Below are 27,458 nucleotides of genomic sequence, written 5' to 3' on the forward strand. Positions count from 1 at the left end.
AAGCATAATGGCAACTTTCAAGCTACACCTAATTACATACGCAATCACAAAATTCACAGGGATGTTTGAAGGCTGCTTCTCTTGTCATCAAAGTGCACCACTGGGTAATGAAATTGTCAACAGAAAATGTCAAACCTTGCTTTGGAACGCAGAATCTGTTCACCAACACTAATACTTCATACAGTACTCTGTGAATGGCTCCTGCCCATGCTTCTTGCAGTATAAAACATGAGAAAATTAGAACAGGAACTTAGCATTCCATGCAATTGGCTACAACCCCTTGAAAGTTTTTTGAAGTAGTCCTTTTTTGCAATTTGCTGGTAATTTATCACCTTTCAAGTGCTAGCAACATGAATAATGATTATGATAATTCAGATACAAACCAGAAATATTTTAGGCCTCCTAATGAGGATACTTTTTGGCCACAAGACCAGTGGCTTTGAAAGTGGGTTAACTACTTCCATTGTTTACTTTTGTAACTATCTATTACTACAGCTATCCAGAATGCATTCCTGTTGGTCCTGGATCAGTCATTCAAATAAAGGGCTGTAGTCTGGTGGATTCTTCTGCTGTCCACATGGCTCCAGGAGTAGCTCCCCACCTGAGGATGTGATAATTTCTTCCTGGAATGATAAAACCAATTAAAATATCAAAGATCTAAGCCACACCTGCCTTCTAAGAATAGCAATGAAGGCCATCACTCCTCTGTAACTGGCAAGCAACTATGAATAAACACTTGATAAAATAACTACATGCCAGCAAAAGGATCTTATCAATTAATAACTTTCTTCATGCTTTTTTTATCTCTTATTTATGCTGGTAGCAACTTGTGCTGCTATCAAACAGTGAAATCAGCGCACACAAGAGACTCTGATTTGTACTACTTGTAAGTTGCTGCACTACTTAGAAAGTCAGATACAGATGCTTATAGAGGGTGCTGTCGTGGGTTAATTGAACAGACAGATGCCAGTCTTACCATGCTGTTACCCCCAGGCAGACTGAGCAGGAGCTCAATGTTGAGTGCTCACACACAACAGTAACAGCTTTCGGACTGATGACAGCAAGGTGAACGACATCGCCCTTGCTAAGTAAAGGCGGTCTGTACTCACAGCACCTATGCACAGAAGATGCACACTCACACCATATTCTGTAAGGTTTGTTCTTCCAGCTAATGGTTACCACCCACTTGTGTCTGCCAGCTGAGTTGCTTGAGCAACCTCTCAGTTTTTTAATCAAAATGAAACAAAGTGAAGTCAATCGGTATAAGCAAGTAAAAAATTAGTAATGTCAGACCTCCTCATGCCCTTAAAAAAAGTCCATGCAACCTTTGGGGTGGGGAAGTATACTCTTGCTAAAAATAGTCATGAGGAAAGCAGCACCATTTCCAAAAAAATAGCAATAGCTGCAAGGGGAAATGTGACCACAGCACAACCAGTCACATACAGGTTGCTTGGGTTACCAGGAGGCTTTGGGACAATTGACAGTGTACTTCACCAGAGAGGGCAGGCAGAAAAGCCTCCAAGAAAGCCATGTGACAGACAGGATAAAATGCCTCCAGAGGCGATTGCCAAAGGTACCAGTTTTAAAACAGTCATAAGCTAGACAAGGATAATTGAGTTGTGTGTTGGCATTAAAGCTGAGCTGGTTTGCCTGATAGGCTTACTACAGGGGTAGCTATTAACTTTTATCATGGGACACCTAAGCAAGCTTTTTTCCTTTTTTTAAATTGCAGGAACTAAAAGCCATTCTGCCTCTGACAAGTGCTCTACTCTTGTCTGTAAATAGATGTGTTCCTAATACAGTGATTGCCTAAGGTGAGCTGTGATGCAAATATGAAAATGAGCAGAGGGGAAATTACATTAGCCAGAGGTTCCACATTCAACACCTGATAATCTGCATTTGACATGTTGCATGTCTGCTTTTCTTTCCCTGACAAAACCCTGGTTAGACTCTTTCCAGGGGCACTGGGGCTGACTGGCTGGGATGTAACTCACAGCTGCCTGTGCTCCATTGTGACATTGTGTTTTGATTTGGTGGCTAAAACAGTGTTGATAACACACTACAGTTCTGGCTATTGCTGATCACTGCTTGCACAGCACAAAGGCTTTCTCTTTCTCCCACTCAGGCCCTGCTGGCAGAGTAGGCTGGGAATAAGGGAGAACTAGGAAGGGACACAGCCCAGCTGCTTAATCCAAATTGGCCAAAAGGACATTCTTTACAAGAAGGGTGTCAGGGATTTGAGCTTCCAAGGTGGCCACTGAGAAAGGTTTTATTTAAATTAGGAGAGGACGTATATTTTAGTCAAATGTGACACCTACCATCTCCCCATGTGGAAAAACAATTTGTGGATATTTAATGTAATAATGATCTCTGAGGGGACACTAAGGCAACACTAAACAGATGCCGCAAAACAAGTGAGATAAAAGCAAAATTTAAAAGACAGGGAACTTATAAGAAAAATAATCTGAGGCTGAATAGTTAAAAATTAAAAGCTGTGAAGAAAAGGAGCAGCAAAAAATTTATAAAATTACTCTGAGACAAGAGTAAGAAAAGGATAAAATAGGAAGGGGAACTAGAAAAGAAAGGATAAGGAGGAATTATAAGGGTGGCTAAGAAAAAAACAGAATTAAAACTGATGAAGATAGGGAGAGATGCAAGACAAAAACAATTTATGCTTTCAGAAAGAGTGCTACTATTTAGTTACAGTCTGGCAACAAGAAACAGAACCTAGAGGCAAAGTAATTCAAACCCATCTAAAGTTGAATAGTAAATTCCTCTTGCAAGATTGTTTTGGGTAATAAGGAGTGACCCTTAATACATCCCTAAAAGAGAGCCCCTCCATCTTCCCTTTAGTGCAGGGTCACACTCTCTTGCTAGTGCACATTACAGCCCTCACATCAAAGGTAGAAAAATGCTGAAATTTCATTGAAAGACCTTTCTATGGTATTTCCAATCCAATTTTCCACAGCAAAAAGGCTCAGAAAGCATTACATCTGTCAGCCCTTATTAGGCCATTTGTAGCCAAGGAGAGTACACACTTTATAAGGGGACACAAGTACATACTGCAGCATTTGAAAGAAGGGGAAGAGCCTTCTGATTCACTGCAACAGAAGCATGAATGTTACAGCTGGGCTTAGTGTACAATACTCTTTCCCACTATGGTCATTCCTATTTTCCAGTGTGGTTTCAAACTACACAGCTCCTCATTTAATTATTAATTCCACTCAGTATTGATCTCCACCTAGCAAGTGTTACCTTGTGAAAATCAATCAGATCTGTGAGCGTTGGGTGTCGGTTTGGATCTACCCCCAGGAAGCTGTAGAACTCCCCCGAAGCATCAACCAGGAAGTGCTTGAAGCCATTTTGCTGGCGATAGGACAACGCGTAGCCCCAGATTTTCTCACTGACTCGCACCAGGAACGCGCCTTCAGATTTATTCATCAGCAACTCCTCTGCTTCCTGACGGCTGATAATGCCTGGCAAGAAAAAAAACCATGGTTTTGCAGGTAACAGGTCTGCCAGAGGCAATCAAATGCAGCAAACACTGAACAGAAGTGAAATCACAATGGTGTAACTTCTGAAGACTGGAATGCTTCTAGGAGGAGTCTAGGAGGAGATGGAGACAATGTTTATGCTGTTTGCTTCTGAAGGATAGCTGTAAGAGTTTTGATGGAGTCTGGTGGGATAGGCTTTTTAATTTGATGATTAAGACTAGCTTTTTCTCATCCCTACTTCTTTTTCAAAGTGCATAAATGCAACTGGCCTATTAAAGCAGCAAATTCTGGACAAGCCATCATTTAAGCAGACTAGCACAGTTTGGCATTGCAACTTGAATTTGCAATGCATTGCTGATATTTGCAATTGTATTGCAGTTCTGCAGACTCTGTTGTCTTACAAGTGCTTTGAAGGTCCTACAGAAAGAATGTAAAGCAAGTGCCAGGAGAAAAATAATTTCTCTGCTTTTGTACACCCACAAACATACACATACATAGATGAATATAGGTAAATTGGAGGAAAAGGTTTAACAGGAGTAGAGTTTCAAGAACTTTCCCATTATATTCTTTTGTGTTGGAAAAATCTTCATCTTTCTTGTTCCTTGATTCTGGGGCACAACACTGAAGTTGCTAGTACTTCTGCTTGCATAGCGGTTATAAAAGTTAAAACCTATTCTGATCCCAACCCACCATAAAGGTGTGATCAGAATTGCACCTGGCATGAACCAGGTCTTACCACCCACCCAGAGAGCCTAGTTCTGGTCTGTCTGGTCGGCCTAGAGGACAGTCAGCTCATGTCTCAATTATCTGTGAAACACCAGATGCTCACTCTCATTGGGAGCAGATGTTGAATTAGGCCATTCTGAATGTGAACATGGCACATAAGTCAGTAAATAATGTATGTACATGTTACAAAGCTACTCTCTGTGGGGATAGCTTTCTCCAAACAATGCATGTAATATTTAACGGAACCACTTGTCATCATAGAATCCTACACATGTCCTAGTGAGAGTTCCATGGAGTCCAAGTACTGAAAAGCCACATTGTATTGTTTTAGTGTAATAATAAACATAGTTCAGGGATTATCAGTTTGCACAAAGAAGGGTTTACCTGAAAGTTTAGAATGCTCTAATTAAGTCCTTAAGGAAAATTATGCATCTGGGAGACATAGGAAGGGACTGAGGAGGTCCGGGTACTAAAAGTAAGCATTGTGTGATATTAGGAAAGATAGAAAAACATCTACTTTAATTTTTTTTGTCTACTTTGAGAATATGAATTTCTTTAACAGTTTTACTTGGTTCAGTGATGAAGGGCTCAATCTCAATGGGGCTCAGAGGTCCCCTTGGGAATACCCTCAGTACTAAGAAGAAACATACATACATATAGTCTGCTGAATGACACATATTTCTCTTTTATGAAAGATATTGCATCATCTTTGCATCGGACATGAAAAACAGGCAATGCAAACATAAGCATTTGTTTAGAAACAGCAAGTAACTGCTCAGCAACAGTATCAATTTATGCACTTTTCAAAATCTAAAATACTTTTATTGGAGGTATTCCAAGATGAATTATTAAAAAAGTTTGAACTCAGTTCAAATAAAAAGACAGTACCAATATGTATCCATATGATACAGCGTATTATGAGACCACATCCCAATACCAGGTACCCAAGATTTACACAAAAACTGATTCTGAAATCACAGTATCTGTTAACGCATTCTTCTTTCAAACTGGACTTATTAAATATGCATGAAATGTTTTATTTGTGATTATGATGGCTACTTCCTTGACAAATCTCTGCTGGAAACAAATGTAGATGAGCCACACTACCAACCCCAGAGCATGTAATGACAGGAAAGGATAAACAGTGCCATCGCCAGCAAATACTACATTAATTACCATAAATCAGTATTTATACTGTAGTTCTAGATTGAAAGCATGCTGATAAGTTTGGAGATAGGAACTGGTGTTGTTATAACTACCTCTTCTCCAAACAGTGCCAGAACTGTTATGCAGCCCTGACAAGGAATGAGGTAGACTAGACAATTCAGCCTTGATTAATATAGAGGATTTGTAAAACAAAGAGGGTTGTAAAAAAAGAGTGGTTGTATTATACAGTGAACACTATTAGGATATTTCTAGGGTTTGAATCACTATCAGGCATATAATATGAAATTAATTTAGCATTGATTAGTTTAATGGCAAACAATCTGTTCACCCACTCTCAACTCCCACCAGTGGAGCTAAAACACTGGAGGCTTCCACACGATGCCATCTTCTTTGCCAGACCTTAGTTTTGTTCTGGGCACTTCATATCACTGAATAGGGGAGAAATGCTACATCACTCACAGCCAAGCTCTTTTTTTGTTTTAATTCTCTTTCCTGCTAAAGATGGCGTAATAAATTATCAGCCAGCCACGCTCTTCTCTTTTACTCTCCTGATTCTGTTAAAAGCTCACAAGAAACCATCTTTTCTCTCTCCTTGCCTCCCAGTTATTTTATTTTTCTCTGGTTCAATTCTTCAGAGGGTGGCTATTACAGCAATGAAAGTTTCCCTCTACCCTTTAAAAACCATTATCCTATTCTCAAGACAATTGGAAAAAGAGTGGTACTGTTCACTCCTAAGATGACTGTAGAAAGATAGACATCTGTGAAACCCCTACATTTAAAATTTCTCTAACTAAAATTAAGAGACTTTGGTTTCCCAAGGCTCCATTAAGAGGTATAGAATCATAGATGCTCTTATTTGTGCTAGTTAGAATGTTAATGATAAATATTATATTGAAGAGAAACCACTGATGTTTTAAAAACTAATTCCCCCTCACTCTTATTCTTGCTAATCTCTTAAAAAGATTTCAAAAAAAGGAAAAAAACAGTCCAGTTTTGCAATGCTTATAGATATTAACAGCTTGGATTCATAGGAAGAGAATAATATTTTCTAAAACAGTTATTTCAAATCATAGAATATCATCAACTGACATGTTCCTAACTAACAGCTTCATTTTTAAAATGCAGGGCAATTTTTTGATGATGATAGGCAAGACTTAACATTTTTGTTGTAATTATGTTCTGCTTACTGCCACCAATCTTTCAAACAGGAAAAGAACATCCTAACATTTAGGGTATATTAAGCTCATGTGAGAAGTGGTGAGCTCATTATTAATTTAGTGAACACAGCTAAGAAATCCTAATGCTGCCTTCCAAGTTTACAGGAGTCTCAATAGCAGAAAGTGCTATTCTGCAATGAGACCTCACCTTCCCACTCTACTTTTAGGGTTATCCTACATACATCCTTGAGTGAAACTCAAGATGAAGTACATATATATTTGTTACAAGAATGCCACACCAAGCATGAATCCAAGGCTGATAAATTTTGCCAACAAGGCAGACTATGTACTAGAAGTCATGAATTATTTTTTCACCATTATACAGATAAAGTTACATCATGTCCTTTGTTGTAACCTAACAAGGGTCTGAAGTGCCACATGTAATAGCCATGTCTATATAAAAAGATAATTTAGTCTTTAATGGTCAATATCTTTTTAATACACATACACACATACATATATAAAATAAATATTATATTTAACACATGTATATTATAATAAATTTGTATATTGTATATTTGTATATGCCAAGAGGCCAGCTAAGGTTAGAGGGACAGCAGGTAAAAACATAGCACAGAAGCTTTCATTTGCCATTCTGCAATAGAAGATATTTGCTCAGCTGATATATGCTCTTTTCATATTTTTCCATTAGCTTGATCTCAAACACTCCAGTGCATAAGATCGTACTCAGAAAAGGTGTTACAAATACCGGCATGAATGAATGAGAACAATGTAATGAAAGAATTCATGGCAAAAGTGCATTCACAACCATTGTGAAAAGCCTTCTGTCTTGTGCAAAATTGATATGATGACCAATTATGAATATTCACACGTAATAAATGCAGAAGAAAGAGACCATCCTGTTTATACAACCGAAGACATCTAATCAGGATCCAAAACAGAGAGAAGCCAATACCAGCATTGCCTTTGTTTTCAATAGGATTAGATCAAAGCCTAGATGAATACAAATATGCCTGACAATCATTACATGAATGATTCACATGCTAAAGGTCATAAAAACACATTACACTGAGAGCAAGTGTAAACAGTAAATAAATAAGTAGACACAAGGAATTATGAGGAATTAGCAGATAACTCCTGAATAGGAGGACTATATTTGGGACTATATTTGTTCAATTATACAGGCAGATCTAATCAGGACTTTGAAAGATAGTGATAAAATACCCATAAGAGGGAAGGAGCAGTTTTCCAAGTATCAGCCAAACCCTTCAAGTTTTTGAACTGAAAAACTGAGATAGGCAGACATACTACTCTAAAAATAGCATTTAGAATAAAATAGTTCCCAATGGCAAAACAGCAAATTTTCCAAAAATTTCCAAATCAACTTCTTCTCTTCAAGACCTAATTTGAAAGTCAAAAGTTGGATTACGCCTCACAATGAAAGAAAAACAAAAAAGCTGAAGTAAATTTCAGGGGGAAAAACCACTATAGAAGCTTGACAATAAATTTGTATAGAATAGATTTTATGATCTTTGGCATTTTGAATCAAAAGTTGTGGTTTGGTGAGGGGAAAATACATCACAGTTTTTCTCCTTATTTCATTATGATTTAAAAAAATTATGCCTTTGGAAGTAAAGATCAAACCTGCTTGGGGCCAAAATCTGAATGAAGGCAATCAGTTTTGAAAGAAATAATCAGACAAGTACACAGAAATTCAGAAGGGATTGATCCAAGTGAACCTAGGGAATGAAAATCTAGAAATTTAGAAAATTTAGAAATTTCACGTCACAATAAGGTTGGATAGTAAAGGCTTGAAACAAACACTCAAATGACATTAGCAACCATGTCTGGTCTGGGAGAAGGTGAAAAATCCAGCTCCTTCAACCATTCAGAAAGACCAAAAGCATAAAAGCAGGCTTCCCTGTAATGACAAAGCAAACTTCCCAAGTAATGGCTTCCCTGCAGTGGAAAAACAAGAGCAGCTATGGTTTATACTCTCAAGGAAAAGCATCACTCAAAGCAAGTTTCCTCAGGCCGACTTTTTCAATTCTCTCCCACTGGTGCAAGTCTATATGTGGACTCTGAAACTGACTGAATATAGTTCTGGTTGTTCATTGGGAAGGACACAATTAATCTACAGCAGGGTGATGTCTAGACTGAATACTTTATGTCATCCTTGAGACTGCCAATGTCACACAGAACTTAAAGAATGCTGTTATCAGTACGGTGGTTTATGCTGTGACTGAAATAGTCAAAAAATAACAAAGGGTCTAAAGTACCACATATAATAGTCTTGTCTATATAAAAAGATAATTCAGCCTGTAACGATAAATATATAGAAAAAGAACTCATACATTGTCATTTCTCTGGTGATTCCAGCAGGAGTAGCACGCACAACTAAATACATGCACAAATATTTGCAGCAATAGGATCTTACAGTGTATTGCTGTTGAAGAGGTTTCACCCTTTCCTTCCTTTTAGTCACAATGCTTTTTGAATAATGCCACAAGAAGAGATCAATAGCATTGTGTGAGTAAAGCTATAGCTGAGAGGTAACAATAGCTTTGCCTCTGCTATTTCAGAACAGAAGCAATAAAGGCCAGAAAGCAAAGCAAGGGAGTAAATCAAAGACATCTGGTAATAGAAACAAAGCTGTTGAAGCTATTCACCATCTGCTGTTAAGGCAGAACAAACTCATATGGGACTAGATCTTCAAAAGAGTTCTCTTTCCATTTAGACATTGAAATAAATGGCCACGCTTAGTAAAAAACCAAGAAATGATAAAACAACAAAAATTCAATAAAAACCCAAACCAAAAACCAGCACAATGACTGGTAGGCTTGTTGAGGTTTGGGGGGGAATTGTGGTTTTTTTTGTTTTCCAAACTCTGTCTTGAAGTCTCATGGCAAGAGCCAAGGGGTCCTGAATTCCTATGCGATGCTTTTGCTATTTACAGCTAGTAAGAATGCAGCTATTTCATGCTGTGCTGCAGGTTGGTAATCTAAGTCCTAGTAACTAGTAATATTCATGGATACTGAAAATAAAGAAAATACATGAAATAGGTCACAAAAAGCAAAACCTAAAATATGTGTATATAAACCCTTCCTGCCTCCATAGAACTGCACTGGGAGAGAAAGCTGAGTTGTATTTAGAAATCAACAGGTAAAACACACATTTGAAATATACTCACAGATGAGTTATGTCAGTACTCAGGGGCCAGTATGGGGCCAGCCTTCTCTGAGCCACATAGGCAAATGAAAGGGAGACTCAAGGGAGCCTCTGGAGAAAGTTTTCTTTGCTCCACACTCACCAGCTCTTCTGTACAATTTCAGGAGCTGAGCATGTGGTAACATACCTCAGATGGAGATAAATCTGTGCTGGGGAAAGGTGAGCAGGGGGCCATTAGCCATTCTTCACCATTCCTCTCCTTTGTAACCATCCTGGCACACTTCAGGCATATGCAGAATTGGGAAGCAACACCTCAGTGAGATTCAGCCATCTCTCCAGTGTGCCTTGCTCAGTATAGGAACTATGCCCTGGGCTATGCATAGACATGTACAGCAAACCAAGGCCCAGAGGAATAATGTATTTCTGATGGCAAGAGATTCCTTTAGGCAAGGATGAGGCACCTTGATAATCCATCATGTCCTAAATGAGCTCTCCTTGAAGACTTACTTGATGTGTAGGACTATCTTGAGTCTCTATACACAGGAGGAATTCAAGGAAAAGTATCACAGGTAAAAATATGTAGGACTGGTTTTGTTTGGGTGGAGTTTTTAAAGGGTTTTATTTGTAGTGTTGTTTTGATTGGTTGGTTTGGAATTTTTTTTCTATGTGGATTCAGTGCTCTGTTTTGTCAGGGTACAGCAGTTCTTAGAATAAAGCAAACTCAATCCTCAGAAGATTTCTTAATTCCCTAAGAATAAGATTCTCTAAAGCAATTAAAAACCTACTGAAATCATGAAAGGAATGGATGTCTTACTCCCCTGAGAATCTTAAAAAATCTCATTTAAATGAATAATGCAGTAATGAAGGGTATTTTTCTTCAGGTTTACAGAAAATCAGGTGTGTTACATCCATTGTTGCCAGTGCAGCTCACAGTTAATTCCCTGTGCACTCTGCAGAAAATATACCTTTAATTGTCTCCTTCAGAGTTCATTCTACATCCAACTATCAAATATTGTAAAAATCCTTTATACCCACTGTCAAAACATTTACACCTTATTCACTAGCAAGCAGTGCAGCACATAAAAGACAGGTGTTTGCATTACTTGTCTGAATATACCACTGTACAGTAGAGCTGTAAATTCTTCTGTTAATATCTCCTCAAAGCCTCATGTTGGTCTCTTTTCTTTCTTCATTTCAGAACAGCCTATAGAATTCATTAACTGAGAGGAAAACAATTTAATCTCTCTCTTCCCTTTACATTATTGTCATGTATCAGAAGAAAAAAATATAGCACAAAATACCTTTAGCCTTTTTTTTTTTTTTTTACTTTAGATAGAGGCGCTTCTGACCTGAACTCCCTGCATTAAATCTCTGCTATGACCCTTGAATTTTTGTGAGTTTTCTCTTCTTGTCTGAATAGCTTCTAAAAAGAAGCTTATGCTAAAAGATGGAACAGTTAACCATTCCATTTTCAGAGGCTTCTTGAACTAAAATCCTGTGAGTAATTGACTATGTATGGTCAGTAAATTGTCAGAAATTATGGGTCAAGAAAATTTCATGTTGTACTGTTTTCACTGTTGGAACACTGTTGTGTTTTCAAAGACAGAAGCCTCAATGTTCTCAATGTGTACTCAATGGAAGATCAACAACAGGAAGGTGGGGTTTTGGTTTTGCTTTTGTTGGTTGGGTTTTTAAATCAGTAAATACTTCCAGGCCTATATAAACATTTTAGACTCTGTACCTGACATTTCCTGCAAGTAGCATGGAAAAAAAATATATGCATGAGGATGTCTTCAAACTTGAGAAAATATCAGTACACTAATGCAAGTAGGGAATTTTGTTACAAATATTATTCCTGTAGGATGCATTCACCTCTTTACAATACAGATGAGATTGATTTTTTATTTCTATTATGTACAAAAAAGCAATAGCAAGATATACAGACCATCAATAAACTTCTGTGATGGATCCATGATGTGACACATGCAGTAGATATCAAGACCTTTCTGTATCTATTGAAACATGGAAATTTGCTTAATCAGTAAAGAACATAAATATCTCACTAAAACCTGACAGGGCAAGAAATTGTCTTGTGGAGTAATAAACACAGAGCAAAGAAACAGATTTATGCTCTGATCCTGGCTCAGCAAACTGAAACACCTCTGTCCTGGTACAATAGTCACTGATACTGTGTTTTGTGCACAAACTGAAGAGTGTGACAGTTTTTTTCAAAGGTTAGTGGGCAGTATTCACCATCCTTTCTCCAGGCAGACAAAATGTTTGCATTCATTCAGTCTTCGTCTTGCAAGCAAGAAATGGGAAATTCTAGTTTGTGGGCATCTTTTGCAAGCATTTCACTTGTTTACATTACTCACCTTGTTACTGCTCATCTAAAGTCTCAAAGTTTACTTGAGAATTTGAAAATGAGACAGAAAAACCTTCTAGTATGCAAATTAGATCTAAATCAAGGAAAAAGATAAGAAAAGTGATATGTGCAAGAGGAGGAAGAGGAAAAGCCCTCCTGGGACCTATTTATGTTTTCATAACTCTAGCCATCATTAGGCTCTTGTTTCTCCTAAATACTTCTGAGGGAGACACAGACATGAACACAAAAGACTGAGCTTTCACCAAACCAATTGCACAAAACACAACAAAGCCCACAGTGAGACTCTTGTTTACTTTGGATTTCTGTAAAAAGGCAAAGTAGTCTCTTAGTAGAACCTTCCTGGCTTTGTACAAGTCATTCCAAGGCAACACTGCCTGGTGACACTCCAGGGGGAACACATGGACCAAAGGCAAGAACAGTGCATGGAACAGCACTGCTGCTAAGGACCCTTGGCTGGGACGACCTTCCTGCAGAGATCTCAGAGCCAGCACTGGCTCATGGGCAGTTGCTGTAGGGAGCATGGGGACACAGTTCTGAACACACAGAGACTGAGGAAGGTTTGTGAAGCTGGGGGTAATTCTTTCTGGGATCACAGGCTTCTTTAAAAAATACTTTAAAGAAATATATAAAAGCAGAAATTATTTGCAATTCAAAATCAGCAGTCGCTGAACACTTCACCCACTGAAGGCATCACAATGAGAACTGAGTGCCAGTTCCCTGACTTGGTGTGCAAGCTGCATTTGGAACTCGACCCACTGCTCACTCAGTGCATGGAAATGTTACCATTTCCCACTGCCTGCAAGTGGAAGACAAGGGTGAAAAAGTGCAAGTGTTAAAACTACTGTCAGTCTCAGGGATTGTTTTGGAAAAAAACATGCCTCCTTAGATTTTATTTACTTGCAGCTTCTTCCTTCTCTCAAGCCTATAGGCACATTTAACCACCAGGATTTTCTTTTAAAAACAGTGTCAGAAGAAATACTTGTACTTGCAAATCTATAGGTGTTTAATCTCAACAAGAAAGACAATTCAAGCACAAAACTTCAACTGTGCAGTCTTTTAAAATAGCTACATATTTTCCTATCTCTGAAATGAGCATTACTGCCTGAAGTGTGGAATACTTTACAGGACATGTAAATCCATAATCACTATTTTAAAAATTAAAATTCTGATGGATATACATATATATTTACTTACGTTAGCACCAGGTTCTGCTTCTGCACTACACATTTAATATATTGAGATTTTTTAATAAGATGGTTCTTTTTGTCTTCAAATAACTTTGACATAAGAAAAATACTATACACTAACACCAAATATATATTTTCTCATTAACAGTCTTTCAGTATTGATACATAAACTAGTTCTGATAGTTGTGAATACTTGGCTGCTTAGGCACACAAACATTTAAGTTTGCTATGCAGTCTGGCTCCTTTGTGTAACCTGTTCTAAAAACACAGCCACATTTATGGATATATAGAAGTGACAGTAAATAATGAGTATTCATTTAAAAAGGCTGCTGTGGGCTAAGAAAAAATGAACTCCGTCCCAGCCAAAAGCAGGACATTACCCCACCATCTGCATGCTCTGTCATGAGTATATCACTTACAGAGGAAAACAGGATTTAATTCAGCACCAGTGGATTTCATAATATTTACACTGTGGTTGATATTATCCTGAATAAATTATATAATAAATCAGCATCAACTCTGGCAAAACAGCTAGGGCCTGATTAGACTTCGTCTTGTTTACTGTGCAGCCATTTATTCTGAGGCAGGTTTCAACCCATTATACCCATTTTTCCATCATGTAATTAAGTACAGAAAATAAAGAAGAATTTAAAAATCAGGCCCATGTCCACACAGACTGGACTGAGATAATCAGCTGCAAAAAGCTTTCTAATAATAATAGCAATAAATTACTTAGAATTGTAACATGCTCTGATTTTCTATCAAAATTAACAAGACAGCAAATTTAAGTCCCTGTGCCACTATTGCCATAGCTGTAAATGGCTAGGAAAGAGAATAATTGTATTTACTAAATGCAGAAAAGCAATTAATTGCTTAGATAATAGGAAGCTATTGGCAAATTTCATCAAGCCAAATGAAAAGCAGAAAAATAGACAAGAATATTCTGAAATCATGGTGGCCTCATGACACGAACTGTAAAAAGGCAAACAAAAACAAAGCAGATGTGTCTATAACACTACCTTTTATGAGTATCCCTGCCTTTATCAGATCATCTCCACAAAGCATTAAAAAAACCCACCAAAACAAAACAAATAACCACCCACACAAACACACACAAAAAGTAAAAACTAAACAAAAAAAACAAAAACAAAAAAAAAAAAAAAAAAACACACACACAACCGAAAACTGGAGAGAAAAACAGTGCATTCAGTCATGAGCCAAATTATAAAAAGCCTGCAATTCTTAGTGGTTAAATCTCAGAGAAAAACAACAGTGTCACTTTCTCAAGCTTATCTCTAGAAAAATAGGAAAATAATTTTAGAAAAAGGTAATTCTTAGGCATTCTTTCCTTCTTCACATTGTTATAAAGCTTTTCAATATGTCTTGTATAAAAGCAAAATAGAATGTTTTCATTATAAAAACAAAGAATGTTTAAGAATATTTTCAATACATATTCCAGTTTTTCATGAATTTGTTGAATTAATATAAATCCCAACACTTGAAATTTGGACTTAGAAACTGAACTTACTGCCTTTATTAGAGGTTTCACATGTTTTACTTGGATGTAACAACACAACCAAAATATAGGCTATAGCTTCAGGCAAACAGGATATATATCTTAGTCCTGTTTAGGAAAAATCTTAAAAAAATAAATGAGATGTACTGAATGAAAGCACATTTTAGAACACTGAAGAAAAGTTACCATGTTAGTGTTAGAGGAAGACAACTGCATTGGCTTTAGACTAGCAGATGAATTCAAATAATCTTCTGTATGATGTATCTCTGAATGAATACTTCAATTACTTTCCATAAATAAAGGCAATTAATCTGCAGTTCCACCTAAAACAAAGAAGCTTCACAATGACTTCAATGAAAGAGCAAAATAAAATGTTGACATGAGTAATGACTCTTAGATGTTGAAAATCTGCTTGTGTGTAAACTGGAACCCAAAACTATCCACAGACACCCATGCTTAGTAAGGTTTATTCACATGTCAAATTGCTGTGAACAAATGTCTTGAATAGTGTAACACAAAATACACGTGGGTAGGAAAGGTTTTGTAATTCTACTGGTTACTAACAGAGAGCTGATACCCAGGCTGATCATGTTTTTTGAGCATTATGAATGTTCAGAGCCTTCTTTGGGAGCCTTCCTGCTAGATTGCTAGGTTAAATGGCTTTATTTATGCTAATATTGATTTGTTATTCAGTACACAGGGAATGCATTATGAATAAAACTTCATTAATTCAGTGGCCTCACTGTAAAAGCATTTGCCCAATGAACAGACACTGAAATGTCTAGAAGATAACTGAGTTACATGGTAGTAAACAAAATATTACACTATAGCCTCTGACAAGCTGCTAACTTGCTGGTGTTGCTAATGTTTTCCTCCAGACTTTCCACATTGATACTGATTTGTATTGATGTATCTATGCTTTTTATCTGACTACATGGAAATTAGGTTTGGATTCCTCTTACAAGATTCTTTAGACCTCTAGTTTGACTTTAAGCAACAAGGATTGGTTTTAGATCCTGGGGACCTTTCTCCACGTGTTGTGTTTCCACGTGCCTCATGACACAGCTGAGGGTTGTTGCATGCTCCCAGATGAAACTCTTAACTTCAGGAAGAACCTAGACTAGTGCCACAGATTTGGCCCCGAGTTTATAGGCTCTCATGAATACCCTGAGTAGACACCAGCTGACAAAGGCAGTCACATGGTGCAACTGCCTCTGCAATCACCACAGCAATGTGGTGCACGAGGCAAGGAAGCTTTACTGATAGTGTTCTTGGCCATGAATTAGTCAGAAGAAAAGCAGTGGAATGCATTCTCAGTTTGCTTTTACCTAATAAGGAAGCCTTCCGTTTTTAACAAAAAAATACAGCCCACAATCAAAAACTACTGATGAACTCTTCTTCTTTCTATAATTAAATTAATACAGCCAAAAAGTACAAAACCCAGATTCTATAACCACATACACATACTCACAATGGTCTTACAAAGCACATATGTCTTACAGCTCACCTAGAACGCTATAATCTCAAGGGTGTTGAAGAAGCTGTCAAGACACATTTTCCATAAACCTAAATGACAAGTGTACTAGTAAATCACAGTGTCAACAGAGCTCACTCAAGAGGAGGAGAAAAACAAAAGCCACAGTTGACATGGAGCCCTGGAAAATTCAAATTTTACAGCTGAATGTTTCCACAGATAACTAGGCAGAAAATATATTGTGTTATTGCTTTCATGCTTTTCTCTCAGGTGAAGGAAAATGGTCTTTTCCTTAAATATATTCCCTTTGTGTAAAGTTTAAGAACGCATTTATTTTTTAGGTACATTAGCAATCTGAAATCTATTTTTATCTGTGAGAAGCTTCCAGATGACATCACTGATCTCAAAAGAAATCATTCTACATGTTTTTTTAATCAAGTAATTATTAGAACTTTTATTGCTAACAGGGGTACAAATTCAAATCATGGTATATCTGGAGTAATTTCCCATATTCAAATTAAAACAGCAGGTCCAGATAGATTTCTACAAGGCATTTTCTGTAACTGCTTAAGAAACTGTACTTCTTTATCTAGCTCAAAGAAAAGTAAATCTAGGCATAATATTGATAACTAATTTTTCTTCTCACACACTTGGCTGGATTTGGGAACCTTAGGCTAGCTTTGTTAATTACAGTGCTTTCTAGCTGCTTGAAGCATTCTTGAACATTGATTTCTTGTAGTGTTCCTCAGGGGGAAAAGTTACCTTTAATCACTCAATAAAGTGAACCAGACACTGAAGCACTGTTGAAAGTCAAATGAGAACAACATTGGGATAGTAAAAACTTCGCACCTAACGAATGGCAGTGTAGTACCTATGTGCAGCTCTGACAGTGACCCAGTTCTGGACATCCCCTGGGGTCTGACACAGTTCTCAGTTAAGCCACCAAAAAACAGGAGCTAAATTGCCTCATTTCCTACCAGCAGTAGAGCTAAGGTGAGTGAGTTAGTCGCTAGGCTCAAACTCACAGCAGGATAATATGAATGAGGAGCTTGAAGCCACTACTCAGAAACAGTAATTACTTCAATGGAGGAACCAACTTCATCTCAACTTTTCATCTGAACTTTTTCAGCTGAAAATGTTATGAACAGAAGCAGGCACAAGTTTTTACTTCATTTTTGAATACAAAGTCTGGAATTAAGTGTCTTTCATTTACACTAAATTTCATAAATGAAACATGATAAAAGGAACTGAACTCATACAGCAACTGTGCAGAATAATTTGTTTCTCCCACCATCTAGGTTCTTAAAGCTTCTGTCACCACCCTGTAAACAGTAGCATGGTTAAGAGAGAAAATAGGAGAGGGAGTTCTGTCCCATGACTAATGAAATACTACTTTCTCATACTTTGGATTGAGCATCTATAAATGTTTATAGCACACTTTAAGTCAAAAAGATTCCTTTTACCAAGCAGATTGGAATGAATTTATAATAGCCACATGCACTCATGAAAGGTCCATGCTGTGTTTAATTGTAAGAAGCAGTGGTAGCAGCAGTGGCAGAATGGCCCATGGAATTATATGTAATTTAGATCTGAGTCCTCTCCACAGTGGATTAAGAACTCTTGTGTATTTTATTATGGACGTTAATCTTGGATAGAGAGCTAGGGTTTGAAGCAGTCAGAGCCAATGCCAATCAGTGTGCCAACCTGCATGGCTCTTTTGGGGATTTTCGTCTTCAAAAGAGTTGTGAGTTTGTGATTTGACAATCCCATTCCCTGAAAGGCCAGGAGAAGAAGGAAGAACTGACCTTTCTGAAATTGAAAAGGGAAGGAAGCTGTCATTCCTTTAATGTTTGCAAGGGAAAGGCAAATTTCTGTCTCCCTCACTCCATCCCATTCTGCCTCCATGCCAGCAGCACACAGTGCAGTGACACACACACAGGTTAGTTGCCTGCAGTCACAGAAATCTCTTCCCTTTCTTTCTCTACCATCTCCTACTGTTTACCTCCTGCAGGGAAAATAGTTCAAGTGTCATGATCTGCTTCTAACTGGGTGAACTGGAATTAAGCTAAACCAGCAACATATTTTCACTGAGACCCACACTTTTCCCCCTGCATGACTATACACAATACCTGCTGGCACCCTGTTTGAGAGAGCTGTCTTTGCTTAACAGGAAAATAGTATTACTTCAGAGGAGCTGAAAAATAATAACTTGTAATCTTTCCCCTTGAGGCTGGATGAATAGGACTGCAGGTTCAATGCTTAGCAGAGCAAGAAGAAGGACCAATAAGGCATCCAGGTTCCAGGAAATCAAGGAAATTTACTGACCTCAGGTCTGCAAATGTTTGCGGGGCTTTAAATAGATAAAATAATAACTATAACTCAGTCTGTCATAAGTTGATGAAAAAATATACAGGAGCTTGTGAAAGAGAAAGCACATTCTTGTAAGTGTGCAGGCGAAGGAACAAGAGCTGCAGGCATGGCTGATAGACACTTAGATATAGACTAACAATAAGCAGGATATGAGCAATTCATCCAGGACTAACAAGGTTCTGCACAGGATACCTGTGGTATGCTAGAGGGAGTGATCAGGAAACAAACAGACACAGCACTTAAAGGTGCACAGTATGAGCTGAATGTCTTGTGCTGGTAGTGACTGGTATCTAAAAGTGCCTTGTGCATTAATAAAGTCCAACTGACACATCCACAATGCCACAGGAAGGAGTAAGCATGGTTCAGCAGGTAAGGACCAGACTACAGTGCCTGTAAAAGGGTACCACTGCTCAGATTCAGGCTTCTGGCAGATGAATAAGGCCTTCTGCATTTGCTTTTGTCACCATCAAATAATCATAATCCCTTCCAGTCTTACTATCAGCAACCTTTGTAGATGTCTGGGCTTTTTACTTATGTGTAACACTCATTATTTTGTGTAAAATGTGACTTTTATGTCTTTACATATGATTTCTTCCAAATAACTTTTGCTCTTATATCACATGGTTTTTATAAATAATTCTTCATATCTAAGCACTAACAGCAGAGCTTTCTGTCCAGATGCACCTCTCTTTGTTTTATGTAATGTGATAAAGCCTAAAGGAGCTGCAGTAACAGAGAAATGTACTCACACACAGACCAGCTCAAAATGGAGACAGAATTGTAGTGAAAAAATACAGGTAAATACTGTAAGCTACTATGATGGCTTACTAAGCAAAATCATAATTGCTCACAATGGCATGCTCTAACAGCAGCAGATGGAGAAGATCTCAAAAGTGTTTTAAGTGAAAGGGGAAGATGTCTTCAAAATGCAAAGGAATTTGATTTTCAATATTCTTTCAGTAAATTCACCTGGGATTAAACTCTGAAAAAGTTGCTCAATATTCTTCACTTATGCAAAGAACTGCCTGATACAAATTTGAAAAGCCTCTTTTTAAAAAATATTATTTTCAACTAACCCTGCACTGTCTGGGCTCTGTACCTGACCTGTTTGTGTCAATGAAACTGTTAGCACACCTGTTTCCCCTTTGTGCTCACATGTTCTTTATTATCTCTCATTTTAAATGTCTACCATACCTGCTAAGAAAAATTGCTGCCCACTATCTGCAGAATGTGCCAAATCTTTAGAATATAGCTTCCAGTTAAAAAGCAGTCAAGAAGGACAATGTATTGTAAAAGAATAAGAAAGCTCATTTCACATTAGCAATTAGCCTATTTACATTAATTATTCAACTGCCTCATTCTACAATTTCCCTGCTGTTCTTTTGTGCTTCCTTTCTCCTTGCAGTGTGTTACAGCTCACATTACCTCACTTTGATACTTTGCTCCCTTCCAAGAGGAGCCATGAGTCTAAAACATTTATTTTGTTTGCTAATAACCTGTCTGCGTAGATACTTTGGAACTCTAATGGTGTAAGAAAAACAATTCCAAAGCCTTCAAAAGAACTGACAGACTGAGAAAATCATTATGACCTAAGTGGAATGAATTAGTGTGTAAAGGATCATCTTATTTCTCAGAAAACAGAAAAACACCTCTCATTTCTTAAAAAAGGAGCTGAGAGCTGAATTGGAGCTGAAGAATCTTTTGGATTTTTTCATGTTATGGGTCTGACTTAGGACAAAAATAATCAAGTACCAGAATCCACCATAGGACCTCAACACTTAACTCCAAATACTGTGTGATCTTTGAAAAATAGATATAAAACTGCAAGGACAAACTGGTTAATGTCTGGTGCTGCATTAAAACCTGTACGTGTAGGTTATAAAAATTACTGCTTTATAATAATTCTGAAGTAAAATTACAATAGTGTTACTATTTAAAGGCAATGATACAAACCCAGTGTGAGCCAATCCTCAGTCCTTCAAATGCAAGACAGATTTTCCAGCCTCATGGAGGGTTTAGCAACCCCTCTGTATCATACACCAGAGGGCTCTCATTCATCCTGCAGCACCACTGAGACATTCTGTGCCTCAATTCAGCAGTGGGGGAAAGCACAGGACTAAGCAGCCTTGGAAACTCCTGTGCTCTGTGTAACCACAGGATGGGGGCAACAGAGGTGACAGCTGAGCACGCCTTCCCACTCAGGCCCAACTGTACTTCTCAACACGTTTTCTAATGTAGCCTTATATGATGAGAGTGTAATTTTGTGTCCAAACTTATTCCATATCTGTTCTTCCTGCCAAGATTCTCGACAAAGGTAACTTCAATTCCTACCTAAGTTTTCCGAGAAAACCACACAGACTGGGGATGCTGATTGATACTAATTGACTGTGGCATTACTTGTTTTGCACAATATCAACCAGGTGGCAATATTTGGCAGCCTGTGTTGACTTGGCTGTATCCCTGCAGCAGCCACAAGTCAAAAAGCCTACAGATATTTGAACTGCTGATCACAACTGTGTCCATGCTCTCTGAGAACTGACTGGCAGAGAACAGAGAACTCTACCTTTTTAATAAAGGAAGTAAGACATAATCTTTTCTAAATCTATCATCTTGAAAGTATCCTTTATCTTTAATCTTTCCCAGACAATGGTTCAAAATAAATGTTTATATTCTGTAACCCTTTTTTTTAATCTCACTTCCCCTTCTTCATTACTTGCATAGATTAGAGAACTGGATCTGTCCTGCAAATGTGGGCAACAGGTACATTGATAGTCACAATTTACATTTGAGTCAGGAATTCTCTGATTCCATTCCAGATGTTTCCCAGCCACAGAACATTTTAGATACCAAACCTTGCATATAGCTATTTTTTTTGTATCATTTAGTCCTGTGGAAGACAGTGAAAATCTCTCAGTGAAATCAGATGTTTAACAAACTTTGTATCTTTTTATCATCAGCTACAGTTCTAGAAGAGAAAAAGACCCCTAGGGCTCAGTTTACTCAAGCAAATAGTCAATATGCAGACTTTTTCAAGTAGATGTAAAACCTAAATAATGATAAAGCAGTGAATTAGAAAATAGACCATTAATATCAACAAGACTGTACTTCTTCTAGATTTACAAAACTTGCTTTACATCTTCCTAAAATGCATGTATTTAAGAACTGGAAGAGCAGAAGAAAACTTCAAGAGCAAAAGAAAAAACATGCTTTTGTGCTCAAAGCAGCAAACTTTTCACTGTTAGATGTTCTTCAAACAAACCACTGCCATTTCTGTGTCCTTTAAAAATATTACAATACAAGCTATATATAATATTTCCCACAGTTCAACTATATGAATGTGCCCAATGTCCTTGCTGTTGTTCAAGGACTCATAATGAATAGACTTTCAAAAATATCTCCTTTACTGAGAACACCTGATTTGCAGAACCATTATCACTCTTTTGCTAGATTTTGCTCTTGAAAACAAGTTTCTTCCTGAAAACAGCATTAGCCATCTGAGGTTAAACCTTGATCTGTAAACATGTTTGCAGCACTTTCCTGATAAACTGAAAATTTTCTTCCCTGGCTCTCGTGACCTCAGAGATTATTCAGCTCCTGCATCTCTCAGCATTCTTTCAATCCATCCTTAGATCTGCTCTGATCAGCTCCTCCACAGCTCCCCACTCCCTTAACTGCTCCACCACTCTGACTTCACCTGGTGAAATGGTTCTCCACAATAGCACCCATGCTCCTGCAATTACATATTAAAGGTACAGCCTTTAGGGCAACTACGTCGTGTTTCCAGATCTGTGATATCAGCCTCTGAACTTTCCTTTTAACCTGAAGGCAAGTGGAGATATGATAGTGCTGCAGCAGATGCTTGGCAAACAAGCTCACAGCCACCCACAAACAGGCAATGAATAAATTCTGTACTATGCTCGCTACATACCTGAGAGATTCCTGCAATATTGTGTATAAACAGAAACAATAATAAAACATTGCTCTCAACTAAAGCTGGGGAAATATTTCAAGATCAACACCCTCTGCAAAGACCAATATATTCTGAATAGAAAATAACCTATATTCTATATTCTGAATAGAAAATAACCAAATGTAGATCAAAGTATGTAAGGGTGAGCAGTCTAACATCTGAAGTTAAAAATATCAAAACTATCAAAAATAACAGCTGACAAAGTAATTGGAATGAAAAAAAAAGTGCTGAAACAGACTGCAAGCACAAAATAAAGGTTAGAAAGGTTAAAGGACAAATGAAAGAGCAAATATGGAGATAGTACATGTTTTAGCCACCAGCAACATTTTGTTAAATACTTAGCAGAGGAAGGGTCTTTAGTATTGTTGCCATACAGAATTCTATCCATATGGGTCTTATGCCTGCAATAAACTGAAAACTACAACTTGCTAATGTCTGTGGTAGTTTGGCAGAATTCCTCAAACTATAGGGAACACTGATAACTTTCCCTTTACTTGGCATGGTTCCCACAGGGGTTTAAAAAGAAAAATCCAGTTCAAAGCTAAACTTGCCAAAAAAGGAATGTATCCCCCTTTCCTGTTTGAGAGACAGCTCTCCCATCCTAAACACCAATTTACTTTCCTGCTATCAAAGACTATCAGCAACTGGGATTGTGGCAAAGAATGCTCTTAACTGAAATTAACCTAAACCCTTCATACAACTCGATACAACATTAGGATGCCCATAAAGGTTTGATTCATATGCTTATACTCATCAGTTAGCAGGTAGGAAATCAGAATACAATTATTAACTTTCTGGTTATCACACTGTACAGAATTTACCTTTAATTAAATTTAGACCAATTTCTTAGTTTTTATAGTCAAAAAAATTAAATAATATTTCTTTTTACTCAAACCTAAGGCAACTATTAGACAATACAAAAGAAATAGACACTGATTACATTAAATCCCAAGACAGTCCTGGTGATACCTTAATCAATTGCTCTGATTCTTCTCCATTTTAATCATTTGAGAATTGAGCATTGAGCACTGTGGTCATAAAGTGGGCATAAGCTGCTTTAAAAAAAGGTTCATTGCTTCACAACCCAAATGAAGTAAAGATCATATCATAATTTTAAGATTTAGGACAGAATTAAAGTTGAGTTTAATTTATATAAAACATTTGAAAATGGATATGAAATTTATTTTTCTTTGCAAACTTAAAATCATTCTAGATTGAAAGGGAAAATGAACTGGGTTTTGGCAGGGATCTGTTATTCAAACTGAGCAAAAAATAATTGAATTTACATTTGGAATTTGGCTGTATGTTATAATTTGTATCCTTAACATGTCTACTTTTTTAATGAAGAAAACAGTAAAGCCTATTTCAAAGAGCTAAAAAACATCTGCTGGAATTTAGATAACTGATGATAATTTCAAGAGACAAATAGAGATGGATGAAGTTGAAGCTGATATTTATTTAAGAAGTAACTTTTTGTGAATAAAGAAAGAAATATTCTGATTTGAAAGATCTTTTGTTGTACAGATTTTACTACCCTGCTTCAAATGAAACACTTTGTAGTGATTCTTCAAATGAAGACAAAAGGAAAACTTCAGGTACATTAAGCATGCCATATGTTACCGTGTTTCATGTACCATGAAAATGCCCCAGACAATGTGTATTTTTAAATGAAATCCAGATTGTTTTGATGACTTAAAGTGGAAAATAAGCCAAATATTTAAGGATAAAGACATTTGCATTATGATTTGTACTTTGCTACTTTAGCTACACACATCTGTCTCAAAGCTTCATCTCTGCATAACTAGAATAAGTTATATGTCCACAGTACAATTTGAAGACAGTGAATCAGCTAATGCTTAACTTCAGCTAAAAAGCTGGACAGCCTGACAGTCAAAGCAGGCAAGCCAAGCTCTACTGACCCTGGCAAAAGCATGTAATTCTGTAATAAACCAGTATCTACTTTTCCAGTACTGCTGCAATAGCCCTCTTAGTGCATTGCATTCAAAAAAACCTTAACGTGAGGCAGAATATTAAACTCCCATTTTATGGTCCAAAACTGAGATATAGTAAAATACAGAAGTTGCTCAAGGATGTGAAGGACCTGATTATACCTGTTGTGAGAGATGCTTGAGGTGACCCAGTGGCTCGAGTTGTCAGCTGTAATTCTGGGTTTTGCAGAATGGCTTTCATTTGTAGTGCCAATTTCTTATACAAGTCAAATATATTCTGCTGTATATTTGTTCATGGACAAAAATAATTCATAATGTATCCTGGTTCCCTGAATACAAATAACAGGAGGCCCAGGAGTCAGACTCGATAATCCTTGTGGGTCCCTTCCAACTCAGCATCTGTGATTCTGTTTGTTTGATTTTCCTCAGAGTTTGTGTCCATTACAAACTGTAACACAGACACCAGATAACACTACCAAACTCTAATTATTGCACCTGTAATAACCTCTTTAGATTCCACCACTGCAGAAGAGTTACAAGGCAGCTGAGTTGTTCACAATTTACAATTGTAAAAATTAATCTGACCAGAGCTGCAAAAGCCAAAACAACTCATGCAGCAAATAGGTAGCAAAACAGCACTCACGGGAGTCCCTGCAAAGAAAACTACTGAGCTTTAGGCTGGGTGTCTTCGTCAGGCTCTTTGGGTGAGAGAAGGAAAAATTAGGTACTTTTCTCCCTTTTATAAGTCGTTGCATTCAGTTTCTCAAGATATGAAGAGCATGACCTGGGAAATTAAAGAATGATCATGAATGTCTCAATTCTTTCAGTGATTAACAAATTAATCCAAAAGCCACCAAAATTAGTAGAAAGACTGCACAAGCATTGGCTCAAGCCCAGATACCTCCTTAACTTTAAGCATAAATTACATTTGTAACTCCTCACATGAATTTATATGGATGTGACCTTCCCACACACAGGGAAAACATCTATCATTGGATCCTACAGAAAGATCCTGGTTGGAAGCACGTCTGGCAAATGTCCACAAATTAAATTTTAATCAGTTTGTCTCTCAGAAAGCAACCACACCAAATGTCTTCCCTAAGGAAACAAACAACACTGTCTGCATCACCGTTCATAAGAAATGAAAGTATTTGGAATTTAAAAGCTCTACATGACTGACTTCAGTGTCTTTGACCAATTAAGCCAATGAAAATAGCAGCTTGTTGATGTCTTTTAACACATAAGGATTTGTGTATCATAAACAGAAATCTGAAATATATGAAACACTAAACTTATTCAGAAATCTTCCTTGCCTGACTCACTTTAGAATGCCCACACATCTTCATCTTAGCCTAAGAGAATCATGAATCAGATGAGGGTCAGCTTAGTGCTTTGAACAAAGCAATAGACTCATCCAAAGCAGCAATGAAAAAAAAAATTAACTTTAAAGTCTTGTTGGTCCCTCAATTATGTCAGCTATTAAACCAGAACTCTTTTTTTTTTTTAATGTCTAAGAATACTGAATATAAAGATCATTGCTTGTACCTATGAAAATAAGACATCTTACCTGTGAATTTTATATCAAAGATTCAGTTGCATTGCAAATGCTATACAAAGCAAAAATCACAGAGATGCTAGCAACTCCAGCAGATAAGACAGCAAATTTTGGATCTGCACATGTCCCATCTCAGGAAAACTGCCTAAAATTATACATTCTCAATTATTTTTGAGGAAAAAAAAATTAACAATATTTGTTTGCAAAAGAAATCAAGAAATAAAAAATGCTCCCCCAGTTTATATAGTAAAGTAAAACAATGATTAAAAAGATATGAGTTCAAGTCATTCTTGCAAACCAGGTAAATCAAAACTTGAATGTTACTCATCCACATACCATATCACTGTGCCACTATTTGCCACTAAATTTTGGAGTACCTCTCACCGTATCTTGGTCTCACTACTCTCGCTTGACTTGCTAATTTGCAGCAAATATATTTTGGCCAAAATAGTCCTGAAAAAAGCTTTGGTGATATGAGTCCCAAATTAGTCTAGTTAATTAGCAAAAAGAAAATGAGGAAATTGCATGCTAATAGTAGGAAAGATGCAAAAGTCTTGTTTTAACAGGAACTCTGTTTTACCATGTCAGTAGATTTTGCTTTTTGGAATGGAAGCTGGCAAATGAATTTCCTGAGCGAATGCTCACAGCTCTGTTATAAACAAAATGAGAGATCTGGGACTTACCATGGAACCACTGAGCAATCCTGTTGGTGTTCCTCTCAAAGCCAGCCCGCCGAGGGATCTGCTCCTCCTTGAACCAGCGAATGATGACGTCTCTCGAGAAGGGCCGAGAAGGGCGCTCCCAGATGTTACTGCATGCAAAGACAGAGCATCAGCAGTGTGTGAAAACAAGGGACAGCATAAATAATAGTCTCTTTTTACGTATTTACAAAACATACAGCTGCAAAATGGTCAGCATAACTTCTGCTCAGTACAACTCACTGAACAACTTTAACTTTTTAAAATTTGTTAAATTTACTTTGTGTTTTTATGGAAATCACAGTAGTGTGATTTTTATATTTGCAATGGCACCTTAAACATTTTCTTACATAACTTAAATTGAAAAAATAATTTACCACAATGGCCTTTTCAGTCAGCTTTCCTTTTTCACCTCATTTTTATTCCAATGTAAATATTGACAAGCAATTCTTTTTTCTTGAGTATATTACTTTTTACTGGCAAAAAAACTCTAAATCAGTATCAGCTATAATACACTCTGTTTCCAAACAAGAACCACTGAGCACAATAGAGGGAATGTTTAGTTTAAACTTTTATGTTTCCTTTGCATTCTCTACTTGACAGCCTGCCTTACTCCTTCT

The 27,458-nt window shown here is 37.2% G+C and overlaps 1 protein-coding gene across 2 annotated transcripts in view; it reads right to left on the bottom strand.

Annotated features, from left to right (window-relative positions):
• Window positions 1-450: 450 nt before the first annotated feature.
• The window catches only part of SH2D4B (SH2 domain containing 4B), a 65,788-nt gene continuing 38,780 nt past the window's right edge, over window positions 451-27,458 (bottom strand). For both annotated transcript variants that reach the window (XM_068197294.1, XM_068197295.1), the window contains 3 exons: window positions 26,824-26,951; window positions 3,256-3,476; window positions 451-623 (listed from right to left, as the gene is read on the bottom strand). In XM_068197294.1, coding sequence (XP_068053395.1) covers window positions 531-623; window positions 3,256-3,476; window positions 26,824-26,951 — 442 coding nt within the window. In that variant the 3' untranslated portion in view covers window positions 451-530. The remainder of the gene's footprint in view (window positions 624-3,255; window positions 3,477-26,823; window positions 26,952-27,458) is intronic.

This window comes from Anomalospiza imberbis, chromosome 8, assembly GCF_031753505.1.
Source record: "Anomalospiza imberbis isolate Cuckoo-Finch-1a 21T00152 chromosome 8, ASM3175350v1, whole genome shotgun sequence".
Lineage (NCBI taxonomy): Eukaryota > Metazoa > Chordata > Aves > Passeriformes > Viduidae > Anomalospiza > Anomalospiza imberbis.